Source organism: Camarhynchus parvulus, chromosome 9 (assembly GCF_901933205.1).
Source record: "Camarhynchus parvulus chromosome 9, STF_HiC, whole genome shotgun sequence".
Taxonomy (NCBI): Eukaryota; Metazoa; Chordata; class Aves; order Passeriformes; family Thraupidae; genus Camarhynchus; species Camarhynchus parvulus.
The window spans coordinates 24,544,815-24,561,467 of record NC_044579.1 but is presented as its reverse complement, the minus strand read 5'-3'; the positions used below and the strand labels follow the sequence as shown (position 1 = coordinate 24,561,467).

At 45.2% G+C, this 16,653-nt stretch overlaps 2 protein-coding genes across 2 annotated transcripts; both read right to left on the bottom strand.

Moving 5' to 3' along the window:
• Nucleotides 1-215: 215 nt before the first annotated feature.
• On the bottom strand, nucleotides 216-2,101 carry COPS9 (COP9 signalosome subunit 9). Its single transcript, XM_030954325.1, has 3 exons — nucleotides 1,994-2,101; nucleotides 1,851-1,923; nucleotides 216-551 (listed from the first exon to the last, which is right to left on the bottom strand). The coding sequence occupies exons 1-3, from the start codon at nucleotides 2,054-2,056 to the stop codon at nucleotides 514-516; spliced, it is 174 nt and encodes a 57-aa protein (XP_030810185.1). The 5' UTR covers nucleotides 2,057-2,101; the 3' UTR covers nucleotides 216-513.
• A 552-nt stretch (nucleotides 2,102-2,653) lies between these two features.
• On the bottom strand, nucleotides 2,654-6,101 carry OTOS (otospiralin). Its single transcript, XM_030954323.1, has 4 exons — nucleotides 5,989-6,101; nucleotides 5,591-5,669; nucleotides 5,217-5,243; nucleotides 2,654-3,148 (listed from the first exon to the last, which is right to left on the bottom strand). The coding sequence occupies exons 2-4, from the start codon at nucleotides 5,640-5,642 to the stop codon at nucleotides 2,964-2,966; spliced, it is 264 nt and encodes an 87-aa protein (XP_030810183.1). The 5' UTR covers nucleotides 5,643-5,669; nucleotides 5,989-6,101; the 3' UTR covers nucleotides 2,654-2,963.
• Between the last annotated feature and the right edge of the window lie 10,552 nt (nucleotides 6,102-16,653).

The following is a 16,653-nucleotide window of genomic DNA, read 5'->3' as shown; positions in this document are numbered from 1 at the left end:
GCTCTCTGTCTTAAAACAAAAGACAACCCACACTCTTCTCAGTGTGAGTTGGACTATCCAGAAGAAGGAACCATGTGATCCCGAGAGAATCCTTTACTGTGGGATGAATAAAACTTTCCTGGGCAGCATGTGCCCTACTGCATATCTTTTATGTAATATCCAAAAGCAACAATGAATTATTTAATGCCAAAATAATCACTCTAAGGGAGCTTAGAAGACACCAATTTCTACTTTTATAAGCCAGAAAGATGTGTGTTTCTTCAGTATTTTATTCAATAAGCACATCAGCAAATGAAATTTCCAGGAAAATCTACACACAGCTTCCTAGAAACAGCAGTGCACACTTCCCTCCTCAGTTATCTTTAACCATCTGGTTTTCATATTCCCCAAGCAGCTTATCCAGGCTTTCTTCCCCCTCTGTGATTTTCCCATTTTGATTAATTTAATAAATAATGGACTGCAGGGGTGATCTTAGAGAAAACTCCACATCTCAGCTCTGCTGCACACCCAAGTTCACTGGATGTCATCATCATCAAAGAGATCTTCAAAATCTAGTCAGGAAAACAAGACAAAAATTATCTTCAGAAGTTTCAGTGTTACAAATGCACATGCAAGAACAGTACTTTGTTCCTTGGATTAAGGACAGAAATAAAGGTGAACTCAGAGAATGAGAGTTATTGCACCAGTGATTAGAAATGTAGCATCAGGGTGATGATTTTGCAGATTAATGAACTGGGAGTTGTGTTAAAAAACTCTTTCTCAAAAACATCTAATTCCTCAAAACCATTTAATTGTTTTGTGTTAAAAAGTCCTTCCTCAAAAGCATTTAATTGCTTTAAAGGTGCCAATAACATTTCCGTCTCATAACACATCTCCCAGCAGTGGAATGGTTCCAATCACATTTGGAATTACTCCTAACTACTCACCCTTGCATCTTCTTTGTGTACTGAACATAAACTAATCACCTAAGCGAACACAGCCTTTATTCTTACAGAATGCAATTTACAAGAATCTACAATAAACTGAGGCTGAATCCTCGTTTAGAAGAGCCCTAAATACCAATGGAACACAATGCCACAGTGTGATGGTAGAAATAGATGGAAACAGCTGCTCCTGAATATGCTGGCTCCAACAGACACCTGAGAGCAGAACTGCCTTCCACTCCTGTGTCCTAAGTCTTGAGCAAAATGAAAAATGTACTTTAGTTTGGAATCAACACCAGCTTGTGATACTAACACTGCCGCTGCAAGATTTAATAACATATAAAACATTTAATAACATGTAAAACTCACTGTTGCAATTTCTAAATGGGCTTCTTCAGAAGCATAAAAACCCCTTTAGCCACCAGGTGCAGCACAGTGCTGTATATCCCACCCCTACGTGGATATGTAGCTGCTCTGCCTCAAAGCAGCTCTAAATCCTTCCACACAGGCTGAGAGAGCTGGGATTGTTCAGCCTGGAGAAGAGAAGCTTCGGGGTGGCCTTGAGGGACCTCCAAGGAAGAGTGACAGACTATGGACACGGGCCTGGCGTGGGGAATGGCTTCAAACTGACAGCAAGTAAGTTCAGGGATTTAAAAATACCTTTCCCTGTGAGGGGCGGTGAGGCACGAATTGTCCAGAGAAGGCCACATTTTTACTCGTATTTACACTGTTTAACATCAGCTGTTTGTTATACGAACAGACCAAGGTATTTTTTCCTGTAGCGATTAACACGCTGAACTCCCCGGAGAGGAAAACCCCGCACCAGAGGTGTGGTCAGGCACAGCTTTAGCGCGCACAGGCAGCAAAGGCAGGCAGAGAAGCCCGGCGAGGTTTGCCGAGGCAGCCCCGGAGCAGGGCGCTCCTTACCGTTGAAGAAGTCGGCGTGCACCGCTTTCTCGTTGGCGGCCAGGTCCATCAGCAGCCCCGTGCTTCCCCCTGCCTGCGAAAGCGGCCGCTGAGCGCCCCCGCCCCGCGGCACCACGGCCGCGGCACCGGAGCACCCGCCTCACCTCATCCAGGTCCACGTACGGGCCGGCGCCCTCAGGGAACATCTCGTCCACCGCCGGCTTCATGGCGGCCCCTCCGCGCCGTCACTTCCGCCGCCGCCGCGGCGCCGTGCGCAATGGCCGCCCCCGCGCGGGGCCGCGCCGTCTCCATGGCAACCAGCAAGGGAGGCCGCCATCTTGCTCACCCCGCCCCCGTCGCCATGGCGACCAGCAAGGGAGGCCGCCATCTTGCTCCCCCATGCCCTGTGGCCATGGCGACCAGCAAGGAAGGCCGCTGTCTTGTTCCCCACGCCCTGGGGCCGTGGCGACCAGCAATGGAGGCCGCTGTCTTGTTCCCCACGCCCTGGGGCCGTGGCGACCAGCAATGGAGGCCGCTGTCATGTTCCCCACTCCCTGTGGCCATGGCGACCAGCAATGGAGGTCGCCATCTTGCTCCCCACACCCTGTCGCTATGGCGATGGCGAGCCCTGCGCCCCTTCAGGCCTCAGTGAGGCATCAGCTTGCAAATGAGGTAGGTGTAACTGATACTGGCAGCCCCTCCAGCCCCCAAACTGGGTGCACAGGTTGAATAACTCCTGTACACATGTGCTCCTCTGCACAGAGAGCAGTCTCCTGAGACGAAGCTGAGAGCATCACCTCTTAAAAAAAAACTCCCAAAGCCACGCAGCAGAATGAACAAGTTTATTGTGTCACACAGAAACATAAATTGTTAAAAAGGGATTAATTTAAAGCTGCATGTGGCTGCAGTGTCACTTAGTGGCTGAGGCGCAGTGTAGGTGTGTTTGCTGGCAGTCAGGTGTTCATGCAAACACATTTACAAGAAATGGTAAAAAAGAGACTCACTGAAGCCATAAAATGGTGCACATGACCATGGTGTCACAAAGCAGGTGAGGGCAGCCCAGGTGTGTTCAGTGGCAGAGAGCAGCTCACCCAAACACCTGGGCAGCAGCTCTGGCAAAGCTGAGCGAGGCTCTCAGTGCTCATGGTCACGCACGTGGTAGCCAAGGTGGCTCCCAAAAGGGAACTGGGCAAAGAAGGCTCTGGCCATGTCATTGATCCTGTTGTAGGCTCCCAAGGTCCGGAAATATTCCACGTAGGACCAGAAATCATTGGATGAGAAGGGCCAGTACGGCAAGGCTGCAGCATCCTGGTAGGGATCTAAAGAACCCAACCAAAAGAAAATATTGCATATTACTGTAATACAAAGCGCTTTTGTTGAGAGGTTGGGCTTGGAGCCACCATGGTTTGGGGTTGTGAGTTCCCTTTAGGGGCTAGTGTGCTCCTCTGGCAGCAGAGAGGCAAGGAGAGCCATTGATCCCTCTCTGTGACCCACTCTGCAGAAAATGGAGCCGGTATTCCCTGCTCCAGATGCACCAGGAGTGACAGAGTGGGACAAGGTGGGGAGCAAGAAAGAAGGGACACATCCACATTTACCCCAATTCAAGAATCTATCAGGTTTGTTTCATTTCTAGAAGGCTGCTGGTTATTTCAAAGCAAGGAGGCATTGCAATTGAAAGCCATTTTTCCTCATTCCACATAATTTGCTTTGCCCCATAGAAAAAATATAAGGAATAAGGCACCACCCTCTATGGTGTACCCCTGCAGCTGGGCACACTGCCCACAGAGCTCCCAGGGACTGGGGCCATACTGCCCTGATACTGCCTGGAACTGCAGAGCTGTGCCTCTCCTCAGGGCGCTGCAGGAACCGAGCCACAGGGATGGAGAGGAAAGGCTTTGCCACTTGGGGCACAGCTGCTGCATTTGGGCCTGCTCCAGCAGTACCAGAATGTGATACAGTCATTGAAACAAGAGTTACAATTCAGCGGCAAAACAAAATCGGTTCTGAAAACGCAGGAACTGACCACCCCTGGGCCCAAATGTGGGCAAACAGAGAAGCATATATAAAATGTAAACAGCAGCTGAGAGCACAGTCACAAATGTCTTTCTGTGCAGTGAAGCTAAACACAGTATTTTATTTGGATTTGAAGCCCATTTAGATGAATGAAAGTCTTTCCACTCAGCTTGGGGCCAGGGTCTTTAGTAGGAATTAAGAGCCTTCAACAATCCTGTTGTCAGACTTTAATTTTACGGAGTAAAGTTTGCAGCGTGCAGGCACAGATGGCACATCACAAACCAAATGAACCAGCCAAATGCTGTCTGCAGAGGAGAACTCACTGTTTATACCAGCTGACCTCAGATTCACTTTGCAGGCTGCTGCTTGGCCCAGTGTGAAAGAAAACAATAATTGCTGGTAATGAGAGCAACAGGACACTGCCTGAACAGGGTTCTAATTCTAGATTGATGCAGGCTCTCCTGAATGTTGCAAAAGTTGCCACAAAAATATTTGCTGTACATAATAAACACAGAGGATATATTAAAAATATTTTAGAGATGATATATTAAAAAGATTTATTTCTAAAGAAATAGAATGGAGCATAGGGAAAAAAAGGTTTGAATGATAAGTAATCATGTTAGACCTTATTGTGTATTTGTTCTGTTCATATCTGTTATGATGCTTTCTGCATATTTGTGCACTGGAGATGCTGCTGGCAGTACTTAGTTATTGCAGATACTTCTCTGCAACTCTGTTTTCAGACAGAATTCTGTCTGAAAAGCCAAAAAAAGGTTAAATGATAGAATCATCAGTAAGCCAGTATAAACATCATTAGGGTGTTGAGGGTTTTTTTAATCAAAGGCAAACACTAATCCAATGGACTAATCACATAAAGTGACATGAACCACAGGGTAGCTGTGCTAAGGGATTTATTCCAACATTTCTCTAATTGGATTTGTGGCAATTTGCAAATTTTAACCTTTTTGTCATGAAAGCTGGTATCTCTTGCCAAAAAACAGATACACATACAGCATTATGGTTCAGGACAGACAAAATCCTCAGATATCCTACACATATCTAAGTCTGGTGCATTCCAGTTAGGATTTTGTACAACAGAATTAGTGACTTGACTGTAATCCCTTTTCATTTTAAGACTGGATATTAGCTCTGTTATTATACATTAATATGTTACCACCTTTTAATAAATTTTAAAGGAATTTTTAAAATTCAATATTCTTTTTCTCACCAGAACTAACTGAAAGCTTTTCCATAGTCCACTGAGGTTAATAAGCATTCCTGCCAAAGTCATTGCTGGGCATCAAGTCTGGGAGTTACAAATTACTCTCCTAAATATTAGTGACACAAAGGAAATAAAAACACATTAGGAATTACCATCTCCATCCCGGATGGATCGGGCATCTGTAAGTAAAGAGGAAACACATCAGTACCAGCTCCTGCACAGAAAGACTTTCTGTTAACCAAACATTTTCTGTGTATAACTAGAAGCTCACAAGTTCTTTAATGCCCACATCAGACCCTCTGTGTCGCCGAAGGATTTTTGTTTCTTGAACAACAGAGCAAGGAATTCCCTGTTTGTAATCAGTCACTGCTACAAACCAACTCAGTCTGGCTGTTAGTCAGAACTCACAGCCTGAACAGTTGGGATTAAAATGTCAGCAACACTAAATAGAAGATACTGTATTTGTACCAAAATATTTCTGGGGGCTTGAAAAAATAAACAAGAATAAATTCGGTAGTAATCTTACCTGTTAGCATGTTCATCAGCATACAGAAGATAAAGAAGCCAGTAAATGTCATCTTGTCTGCAAGAAACTGCTTGTGTTTCTGAAAAGTAATTTGTACAATTGAGGATTATTACAAGAGATTAATAATTACGCAAACTCAGTTATTTCTCGTTTTAATAGAAGAATACATTCCAAAATAGATTCTAGTTACTAATTTAGGCATGAAAAAATCCAATCATATTTCTTATAGCTTCTGAAGTGCAACACAGAGCATTAAAAGACCATCAGTCCTGAAATGTATATTGATATTTTGGTTTTAGATGGCACAAATCCAAAAGGTGCCTCTGAATCGACATGAAATCAAGTGTCTTTGGAAATGTTTGATTTTGTGGTTAATTTAATTTCACTTTGGAAATTACCTCTCGGTTTCTTTTCTTTTCTTCTTTTTACAGCTCTGAGTCAGCTACAAAACTCCAAAAGGATTTCTATTGCTGTAAAATAGCAGTGCTTTGTAAGGAAGGGTGGGGGGGAAACGTCACTGAGTTACTACACCAATCTGATTTTGCTTTCTTCAGGTATTTTAACTACTCACATTTGCATTTTATTTCAGCACTGCCCATGGAAGAGACAGTGGACAGTTTCTGAGAGGAAATCAGAATTAACTTTGGCAATAACATTTGGTTTTGGAATATAGAGGGAAAAATACAGAAGCAAAATCAGTGATTGTTACACTTTCTGCCCTCCTGATTTTCTTTCTTCCCCTTCAGACAAATAGATTTTTTATAATGTTAGCTGAGCAAATTGCTAAAAGGATATTGAGTTCCCTCTCCAGCTCAGTCATAAACCCCAGAAATACTTGACAGTGCTTTATATTCTTGCTTAGGATCCTTAAAATCTAGACCTTAAAAAGTACCAGGCAGTGAGTGGCCACTAAAATCAATTGGGTTACAGAGTAAAGAAGGAGGTCCCTGAGGACCACGGCCATGCTGATGGTGCTGGTGCCTTCAGAGGGTCGATAGGGTGCATTGACATGCATTTTCACATTATACCCATTTCCTGGAAGGATTCCTCTCCCACACCAAGCAGGTGCTTTGGGCTCCAGCCTGTGCAGGTTCCTGTATGGATTCAGCAGTTTGAGAAGCCTGAAGAGAGACACGGTTTGGAGAATATTCAATTGTCACATACATCTGATTGATTTTCATCTAGCACACAACCCCTGATGGCAGCAGGTGTGGTCAGGGACTAAGGTGCAGCAGAAAGTGTTCTGTGACTCACAGGCAGATTGGGCATCTCCATGCTTCTCAACAATGTGGCAGTTCAGGTCATCTGGCCAAACCTCCAGCTTGTGGGATTCACATTCTCTGAACCTGAGAGAAGCAGTGAAAGAAGCAGGGGAAAAAAAAAATCAAAACAGTTCTTATCTCATTTGCTGTGCCTGTGTTTGTGCCAAAGTAGAACGCAATATAGAAATTGTTTACCCAAAGTGATGGGGTTTTGTTTCCTTGGCCTGTCAGGGCCAAGCTGTGTGCAGACTGTTGGTCAGCAGACAGTCACAAGATTCTGAGCAGTTAAGTGCTTAGCAGATTCAATTTAGATGTAATATAATATAATATAGTATAATAAAGTAATTAATTAGCCTTCTGATAAGATGGAGTCCTCCTCCTCATTCCTCCCGGACATGGAACAAAATATCACCGATACCAGCTGTTTTCAGATATTGCCTCTCTTGAGAGGAGCTCCTGAGATGCCAGTGCAGAGCTCACTGTGCACCTTCATGCTGTGAGATCTGACTGTACACATGCTGAGCTGAGCTGCACTCTCTTGCTGGGCATTTTCAGTTGCCTTTATGGTCTACAAAAGCATTTCTCTGTGTCAGTTCTAGGTACCTGCATTTCCCAGCTCTGTGCATGGCTCCTGACATCGGTGCCTTGGCTGTACCACATCACCCATCTGCCACAGGAGCACAGGGGAAATCTGTGCACTCACAAAGCCCTGGAGCACAGAGAGCCAGGTGAGTGGACTTGCAGGAGGACCCAGCTTGGCTGGAGTTTGTTCCTATCTACACACAGAGTTAGATAGTTTTGCCAAGAATTAATTCAAGATGTTCTGAGTAAGGGGAAAAAAGGGTGCTTTGTAGCACACTAGGCTGTGCCAAGTCTTGTGGAGGGTGAAAAGGAAAATATTATGAAAGCAGAAGCAATTCCAGCTTTGAAAGGCTTTAATCCTCCTGTTTAGTATGTATTTCCTAGGCCTGTAGGAGGGCTCCCTACATAAGCCATGTTCTTGCAGCACCTCACCCCTCACCTGGGCTGCAGCAGCTGTGGTGGAAAAAGGCATTTCCTTGGAGTCCTGTGCTGCATCCATGTACCTGGCTGCCCCCAGCAGCACTGCCTGCAGAGCCAGGCTTTCCCTTTCACTGCCCAGACTGCATATCCTGCTCCAATAAAAACCAGAAGCACTGAGGTGTGCTGATACACACACAAAACAGTCATCAGCTCTAAATGAATAATTGCCATAAAGCTACTTTTGTGCACATCCATCAGTAGCTCTTTGTTTTGGCTGGTGACAAACCAGGTGTAGTTCCAAGTGGGAGGTGAGATAATATGTTTTGGATGATGACAAAGGAGAATAATGATGCTCCTGATGCAGCCACATCCTGCTGCTCTCCTCTTGAGATATTAAGAGCAGTGTAGGAGGATGACAAAGTCCTAGAGATTATCAGATTCAGGGTCTATCTGATCACAAAATGATCTGCTACAACACTGGATGATCTTGGGAAGATTCCCATAGCTATTGGGCTGACACACACCTTTACACCTACCTCCTTTACACCTTCTTATTCTGTCTTTTGAACCTTGGAGTCACTTCCAGAGCCAGTAGGCTCACTGATCTGACATTGTGTGACAGTCTTCTAACAATTACACACTTGCAACTTAATTCAAATCAAAATTTTCCCCTTGCTAGTGCACATATTGCAGATATTAATAAATTCTCAGGGTTTCCATGCTAAAGCAGACCTAGGAAATTATAAAAAGAGGATAAGACTTAGCATTGAAAGCAACTTGCATCACGGGTTACAACCTATTCTATCAACACTTCTGTTGCTGTACATGACTGCTTGTCCCAATTGGGTCTGTTTTAAACACAATGTTGGACTAGAGAAAAACCGGTGAGTTCTCATCAGCTGCTTGAAGGACTGTGTCTGGTGGGTTCAGTGTGCCAAACAGTGCAGTGTGCTTCTGGCTGGTCCCAGAACACATGGTGCTCTGACTTGCAGTGTTTCTAACAGCAAGCACATTCATTTCACCCTCCGTTTTTTTTTTTTTTTTTTTTCTTTCTCTAGGAGCACTTCCCTTTTTTCAAACTCAACACAGAGGGCAATTAAAGTAACAGCACTGAGTGTCCAGCACAAGTGCTGGCATGGATCAGTTAGCAGAGCCCTCTGCTAATAGTTGCTGCCCTGCAGGCTTCCTCACTGCTGAGCAGTAATTGGAGATGCCATGGTGCCCACAAATGCAAATCTTGCTCAGCAGCAGCTACATTTCAGCAGACACTACAGCACTTAACAGGGCAGCTGCTTAATGAGTTCAGTGTCTTAATTTCTACTTATTTTGGAAAGAAATTTCCTGTTCTCCTTTTTCAGAACAGCCCATTAGCTCAAAAAGCTGCTATTCCTGCTGACAAGAAGTTCTTCAGGTTCTGTACTCTAAAGTTTGCATACAGTTTTTTAGCAAAGGCCATTCACTCAGAAAAGCTTTGCTACACGGTAGAAAGGGCTGTTGTTTTTCGCTACCCACCCATCCCAGGAGGATCCAATCAATATGTACTTTCTGTAGATGGCTCTCAAAGCCACAAAATCCCACAAAGAGCTGTGTCAGAGACAGAAATCAATGGGAGCACAGAGGACATCCCCTTGGGAATAGGGGAATGCAATTTGGGCAGCACAGGTGTTTGTGTGACTCAGTGGGGAGCAGTCCTGGAGCTGCCAGCCTGCCTTCAGATGGGCTGCTGCTAACAGGGCTGTTTCACCCTGGGCCAGCCCCTGTGGAGCAATCCAGCTCTCCTTGTCGATTAACTTGAAACAAAGATAAAGGAATACATAAAAGCAAGTTTATGGATGCCTTTCTTTTCTCAATAGCTATATTAGACTGCTATCACACACACAAAAATCTATAATGCTCCAGGCACTGAAAAAAGCCCTGCTTAAAAAGCCAGAATCTTTCTTATTTAATCAATAGACAAAAGCAAGTGCATGCAGAGCTCCATAGGAACTTATCTAAAAACTAAATAGGACTAATAGATGCATCTGAAGTGCTCTGCCCTTGAGCTGAGCAGACAAAATGTTCTCCATAGGGCTACAACATTTCTGTACATCAGAAACAACTAATGACACTGATATATTGACCACCCCTAAAAACAACAAACAACAAATGTTTGATTATTTCCTCCAGCAATTTGTCCAAATAATACAGGTCAAGAGGAGATTCCCGTGACTAGAATATGCTTTGCTCAGACAGGTGTAAGGAAGTACTAAGAAGGCAAGTAACAAAGTGACCAGTAAATGTAAAATGAGGTACTTGTGTAAATTTCTCCCACTTTCAAGGCATGTGGTTTCTGACCATTTCCACTCAAACTAGATTTGGAGCTACCAAAGAGAGGTGTGGTATAATGTTCTTTCATGCTCAGTTATAGACAAAAAGACAAATCAAATAAGACAGGAAACAAAACCCATAAGGCATCACTTTGCCATTGTGCCAGTTAGTCTCATTTTGAATATTGCCTGCATTTTTGGTCTCACATAACAGAAGGTCATGACTGAACAAGGCAAAGGATAAAAAAAAGAGTGTGAGGGGCATTAGCAGACAAGGACCAGCTAAAGCAGGCTGAGACTCTTCAGGCCAGCAAAAGGATAACAAGACCTTGATTTCTACCAAGAGATACCAAATTAGTCTGGCAACCGCTTATTCAAAACAAAAGGCAGTGGGATTTGATACAGTTAAGCTGTGGAATGTCTTGTCAGGATGTGTTATCAATTACACAGTGTCCTGGCTGCAGTGTGTGAGCCTGGCCTGGCAGCAGAACTGCTCTGCACTTCTGCTCTGTGTCTCACTCCTCTGATTTCCTCTTCTGCTGGGACAGGTGAGCTCCCAGGCTGAGCCTGGGCTTGATCTTACAGTCAGTTTTACTGAAACATGACATATTTCCAGTTCTTGTGAACAGACAGCTTTCCTGCTAGAAAGTGGTTTGATCATCCTGATACTCATAGCCCCTGGAAACAAGTGAGGGGAGACATGGCAGATGGATTTGGATAGTTGCAAAGCCATTAACAGAATAACTGCAGTGCAATTAGAGATAGCCCAGTGAAAATGAACCACTTGCAGAGGTACTTGAGCTAATTGGGAAGGTCAGAGTTATAAACCCAACTTAAGGAGTAGCTCTACACTTAAATCAATCACACTTAAGAGCCAACAAGTAAATGCATCAGACATTTATTTCAACTTATCATTTTAAGCTGTATCTGAAGAAAGGTTATATTTGTACACACAAATGAGCTGCCAGGGGTTCACAGGCAGTGCTGCATGCAGCAGCAGGTACTGAACAGAGGAGAGGAGCAATCCTGCAGGCATCAGGACTAGTGCAGCTTGGCTCCCAAGGAGCTGCCCCTGATCAGTGCCACTCCCCAGGAGGATCCTCACTTCTCCCCCATTGCTCCTTGGCCCTCTCAGGGCAGCACTCCCAGCTCCAAGCACCAGCTTTGGCTTTCTCCAGGGTCCATGGAGCCTTGCTGGCACAACCCAGCAGTCTGGTACTCCTGCTCACCAGTCAAGCAGATGTTCCTGAGCCAGTAAAGAACAGCAGCAGGCTGACTTCTCCCCTCCTATCACCACTGACACCAAACATTTTTTTCTAGTGTCCATCTGCAAAAATGGTCATGTGAATGACAGGAACCTCACACCCAGCCTGCCACCAGAGTGGGTTAGGATTTGGTAACATTTCAAACTATTTTTGCTATAGGCAAAATGGAGTATCAGAGCCAACAAGTCCCCTTGGTTTCTTGCATGCTGTTTGCTCAGGAGACACAGCTGGCAGTGCCCATCAGCACCACAGAAGGTACATGCAGTGAGGAGCACTGGCTCCCAAGCAGTTCTGCTGCAGGGAGAATGAGAGGCAGCAGCAGCAGCTGTATTCCAGCAGCAGGGCATCCAGGACGCCCTTCCTGCACCCACATTAGGCCTAAGCTCATCCAAGGCACCTTTTGGGATAAATTGGTCAGTTGTGTGCATTAGCCTTACTCAGCTATTCAGCACAGGCACAGATGACTGAACTCAGGAGAGAATGTAATAAACTGGTCACAAACTGACAGGTTTATTCAAGAACTCTCAAGAGAGGATACATTTCTCCCATTGCCATTAAGGTTAGATGTATCATAGCAATAACCTCCACCATTTTGAAATATACTCACAATTTTTTCTGATTGATTGAATGTTCCAGCTACACTTAAGCTATTAAGCCAACAGCAGATGTTTATTGTTTTCATTTCATAGAGATGTTTCTTTAAATAAAAGTGCATTAAATATTTCATTACCAAAGTTAAGATTTCAGTAGGATAAATAGAAGCTTCTTTACACTCAGGGTCTTTTCTTCTCTTTGATTCATATGCCAAGGCTACTTCAATATCACCAGTTATACCTGTCCACAAGCAGCTCTGCCCTAGGGACAATAAAATTGATTAACCAGATTGATGAAGAGATGAGCTTGATTACAAAAAATCCATCACAAACGTGAGCAAGCTGCCAGTATATTTGATACCAGCAATCAATGAGACCCGTTAGTGGCCGTACCATTACAGCTGTTGCCAGACCAAAAGCCACACAGGCTGTGCTACAAGCAGAGCAGGTTAGCAAACCCACAGAACATCACATCTGGGTCTGGAAAGAATTGTTCTGCTTATCCACCTTACAAAGTGTTGCTGTTGTAAAGACTGACAGGGTGAGGACTATCAGCCACCATCCCAAAATAAAACAGCACCTGTTGCAGTGTTGTGAGGGTCCCCAGGACGAGGTGAGATGAGAATTGACTCCAAGTTCTCAAAAGGCTGATTTATTATATTATGATATATATTACATTAAAAGAGAATTATATACTGAAACTATACTAAAGAAAGAGAGACATCAGAAGGCTACACAAGAATGAATAATAAAAATCCATGACAGACCAAAGTCCGACACAGTGGCTGTGATTGGTTATTAAGTAAAAACAATTCCCATGGAACCAATCAAAAATGCACCTGTTGGTAAACAACCTCCAGACCACATTCCAAGCAATCACATAACCATTGTTTACATTTCTTTTCTGAGGCTTCTCAGCTTCCCAGGAGAAAAATCCTGGTGAAGGGATTTTTCAGCAAATATCATGGTGACAAGCACCTGCCTTCTGCCCTAGGTTTTCTGGGTAACAGCGGTCAGTACCAACACTGCAGCTGGAGAGCAAACCCTGCACAGCTCTAGGAGCTTGTAAATCATGGTTACTCAGATTATTGCCTTATATAATGAAGGCAGAGATTAGCCTGATAAATTAGTGGTCTTACCAAGCAACTTTGCTTGGTAAGAGAGAGAGATTATGTTTGAGGTTCTAGTTTGGACCGATGTGCTAAACTCCAGTGCAGCTGAACATGACTGAACCTGTTATATCAGGACCAAATAAATTAGTCTTTTAAACAGCATTATTGGCTCTCAAATTCCTTCATGCATACAGTTAATCACAGGGAAAGCCATTCTTGCCTGAATTTATTGCTGTGTAATTTGTAATTTGATGATCATTGCCCATGTTTGACACACGATTTTGCAGTCGGTTTGCACCTGGTAGCTCAGACTGTGACCTGCCTCAGCATTCAGTTCAATGCCATTTTTGCCCCCCTTAGTGAAGTCCAGCCGTGTGCGTGGGCAGGGCAGCAGTGCCAGGGCCCAGGCCCCATTCAGTGGGGCACAGAGCGCGCATGCAGCGGGGACAGCCGCAGGTGCCCCGGGATCTGCCCGGGGGAGCGAGCCCGGCCCGGGGCTGCAGCGCGGGGCTGCGGCTCCCCCTGCTGTCCCGGGATCCCGCTCGCACCCCGGGATGCTCGGACACACCCAGGGGGATGCTCACACACCCAGAGGGGGATGTTCACACACACACACCCAGGGGGATGCTCACACACACACCCAGAGATGCTCACACACACACCCAGGGGGATGCTCACACACACACCCAGAGATGCACACACACACACACCCAGGGGGATGCTCACACACACACCCAGAGATGCTCACACACACACCCAGAGATGCTCACACACACACCCAGGGGGATGCTCACACACACACCCAGAGATGCTCACACACACACCCAGGGGGATGCTCACACACACACACACCCAGAGATGCACACACACACACACAGAGGGGGATGCTCACACACACACACCCAGAGGGATGCTCACACACACACACCCAGAGGGATGCTCACACACACCCCCAGGGGGATGCTCACACACACACACCCAGGGGGATGCTCACACACACACCCAGAGATGCTCACACACACACCCAGAGATGCTCACACACACCCCCAGGGGGATGCTCACACACACACACCCCCAGGGGGATGCACACACACACACCCACCCAGAGGGATGCTCACACACACACACCCAGAGGGATGCTCACACACCCAGGGGGATGCACACACACACACAGAGATGCTCACACACACACACCCAGGGAGATGCACACACACACCCCCAGGGGGATGCACACACACACCCAGAGATGCTCACGCACACAATGAGAGAGGGACGCTCACACAGCGGGACGGCAGAGCCTGCTCGGGTTTAGCACGCTGGCAATTTGAATAAAGTCAGGGTAAAACTTCACCTGCTGTCACAGAAATCTTTTATGAAAAATCCTTTCCTTAGGATTTTTTCTCCTGAGAAGCTGAGAGGCCTCAGGAACAAAATGTAACCAATGATTATCTGCTGCTGTGGAATGCAACAGGTGCATCTGTGATTGGTCTCATGTGGTTGTTTCTAATTAATGGCCAATCACAGTCAGCTGGCTCAGACTCTTTGTCCAAGACACAAGCCTTTGTTATCATTCCTTTCCATTCTTAGCTAGCCTTCTGTTGAAATCCTTTCTTCTATTCTTTTAGTATAGTTTTAATATAATATATATCATAAAATAATAAATCAAGCCTTCTGAAACATGGAGTCAGATCCTCATCTCTTCCCTCATCCTCAGACCCCTGTGAACATGGTCACAAGCTGCAGCAAGAGAGTGTCACTATAGGACACAAAACAACACGAGTGCACACACTGCTGTTCTCAAGTGAAAAAAGGGAAGATTATTTTCTAACATTTATAGATTTCTAAAAGTGACAGTGGATTGGAGGGTGACAGTGCCACCTCTCCAATGACACTGGACAAACTACCAGTCTGTCACATTTCTCTTCTTCCATAAAAGAATGCAAAATAACAAGTTATATACAGAAATTGTGTGAGAAAGTTTGTTACAAGAACGTAAACATCAGAAAGTTTAGAAAATCTTTGAAAATCAGGGAGACAGGAGGTAGATAAAAAGCAGGACCAAAGGCACAACGGTGAAAACCTCATTTCAGCAGACTCGAAGGATGTATCAGTTTCTTCCTTTAGAAAAAGGAACTAGGAGCACCTTACATCATCTATGCAGACAGCACTCACCTTTATAGCATCGAGGGGAAGGGAAATAACCACAGCCACATTGCCAACCCCCTGCTCCCCCAGTTAGGCTCCATCAGCCCTTATAGGAAAGCAGCACTCACACCAGCCTGCTCTAGATTAGGGCCTTGAACATACAAGCAGGAGCCATAAACCAGAACCACTCAACACTCTAGCACAGCCAAAGACTGACATCCCCACAAAAGAGAGTTGAGGATCTGTGGCCCTGGGCTGAGCTTAAATTCTTCCTGGGACCACAGGCAGGGGCATGGGAGGCTACAGGGGAAGCTGCTGGAGGTCTTTAGGCTATATTAGTGTCCTCAGGGACCCAGGAACATGTTTAGTTAAAGGGAAAACTGCTGACATTTTTGTAAAGAAGTAACAGATAAGTTAGGAGAAGATAGTGAGGGCAATGTTGCTGGCAAAGCTCTAAAGCATTCCTTGGCATGATGATAGAGCTCTTTCCTGCACCTCTGTTTTCTGGATGGGTGACCTGCACGTCCTGGTTCCTGGGAATAGCCAATTTGTCTGAAATGATGACTTTTAGTTTTAGTTTTACTGGACAAATCACTCCATCCTCTCTCTTGACTGTAATTTATGATGTCACTCATTAGTGTTGCCCAGGTGGGGATTTCTCTGTGTTCTAAAATTGCAGCAACACTCCCAGCCAATTCTGCATTAAAGGCTGTATCTCTTTTAATTTCATCTCATTTTGAGACTGGGTAGGGTTTGAGTATGGCAGGGGCTGCCTTAATTAGCAGCTTTCCCATGTCATAGTTTACAGGTGCTGTAATGGGAGTGTTCATAGGGCCAGGCTCAGGCATGGCTTGGACACAGGCAGCTCCGTAACAGCAGAGAAGAGCTTGCTCCAAGATTTAAAGGGCTTGGGCAGAGGCTCTGCTCTCTTCTCACACCTATGCCACCAGCCCAGCCTGCCACCCTGCTTGTGATTGAATGGGGACAATTGTCTGTTAAAAAGACAGCAGGACCCCAAAACCTGTCTTAGCTTCTTCAGCATTTCATAAGACTCTGTTTCCCCCAGATAAACAAACTCACCATAAATATTCAGTTTCAGTTTCACCTGGCTTACAGCTGTAGTGTTCTTGCAAATTTGCTGTCTGAATCTGATCAAACAGAGTTGGGCCTTGGTTGTGATTTCTCTATCCACCCCGAGGTCCAGTAGTTACCTCTGGTTTTGTGATGGGTCTGAATTCATGCTCTGGGGAATTTGAAGGAGATAAAAAGATCATTTTCCCCTGGTCTGTTACTGCAGGGATCACCCCATATATTTCCATCCCAATCTTCAGGGCATGTAATTAGTTGTCTAATCTGCACCATGGCAGGAGGATTTGGA

Excerpts from the sequence above, each read along its gene's own strand:
- COPS9 (XM_030954325.1), bottom strand. The coding sequence starts at position 2,056 with ATGAAGCCGGCGGTGGACGAGATGTTCCCTGAGGGCGCCGGCCCGTAC. Across the intron at positions 1,924-1,993 it reads CGTACGTGGACCTGGATGAG|GCAGGGGGAAGCACGGGGCT; the intron begins GTGAGGCGGGTG and ends CCGCTTTCGCAG. Across the intron at positions 552-1,850 it reads GCACGCCGACTTCTTCAACG|ATTTTGAAGATCTCTTTGAT; the intron begins GTAAGGAGCGCC and ends TTTCCTGACTAG.
- OTOS (XM_030954323.1), bottom strand. The coding sequence starts at position 5,642 with ATGACATTTACTGGCTTCTTTATCTTCTGTATGCTGATGAACATGCTA. Across the intron at positions 5,244-5,590 it reads GCTGATGAACATGCTAACAG|ATGCCCGATCCATCCGGGAT; the intron begins GTAAGATTACTA and ends CTTTACTTACAG. Across the intron at positions 3,149-5,216 it reads ATCCATCCGGGATGGAGATG|ATCCCTACCAGGATGCTGCA; the intron begins GTAATTCCTAAT and ends TGGGTTCTTTAG.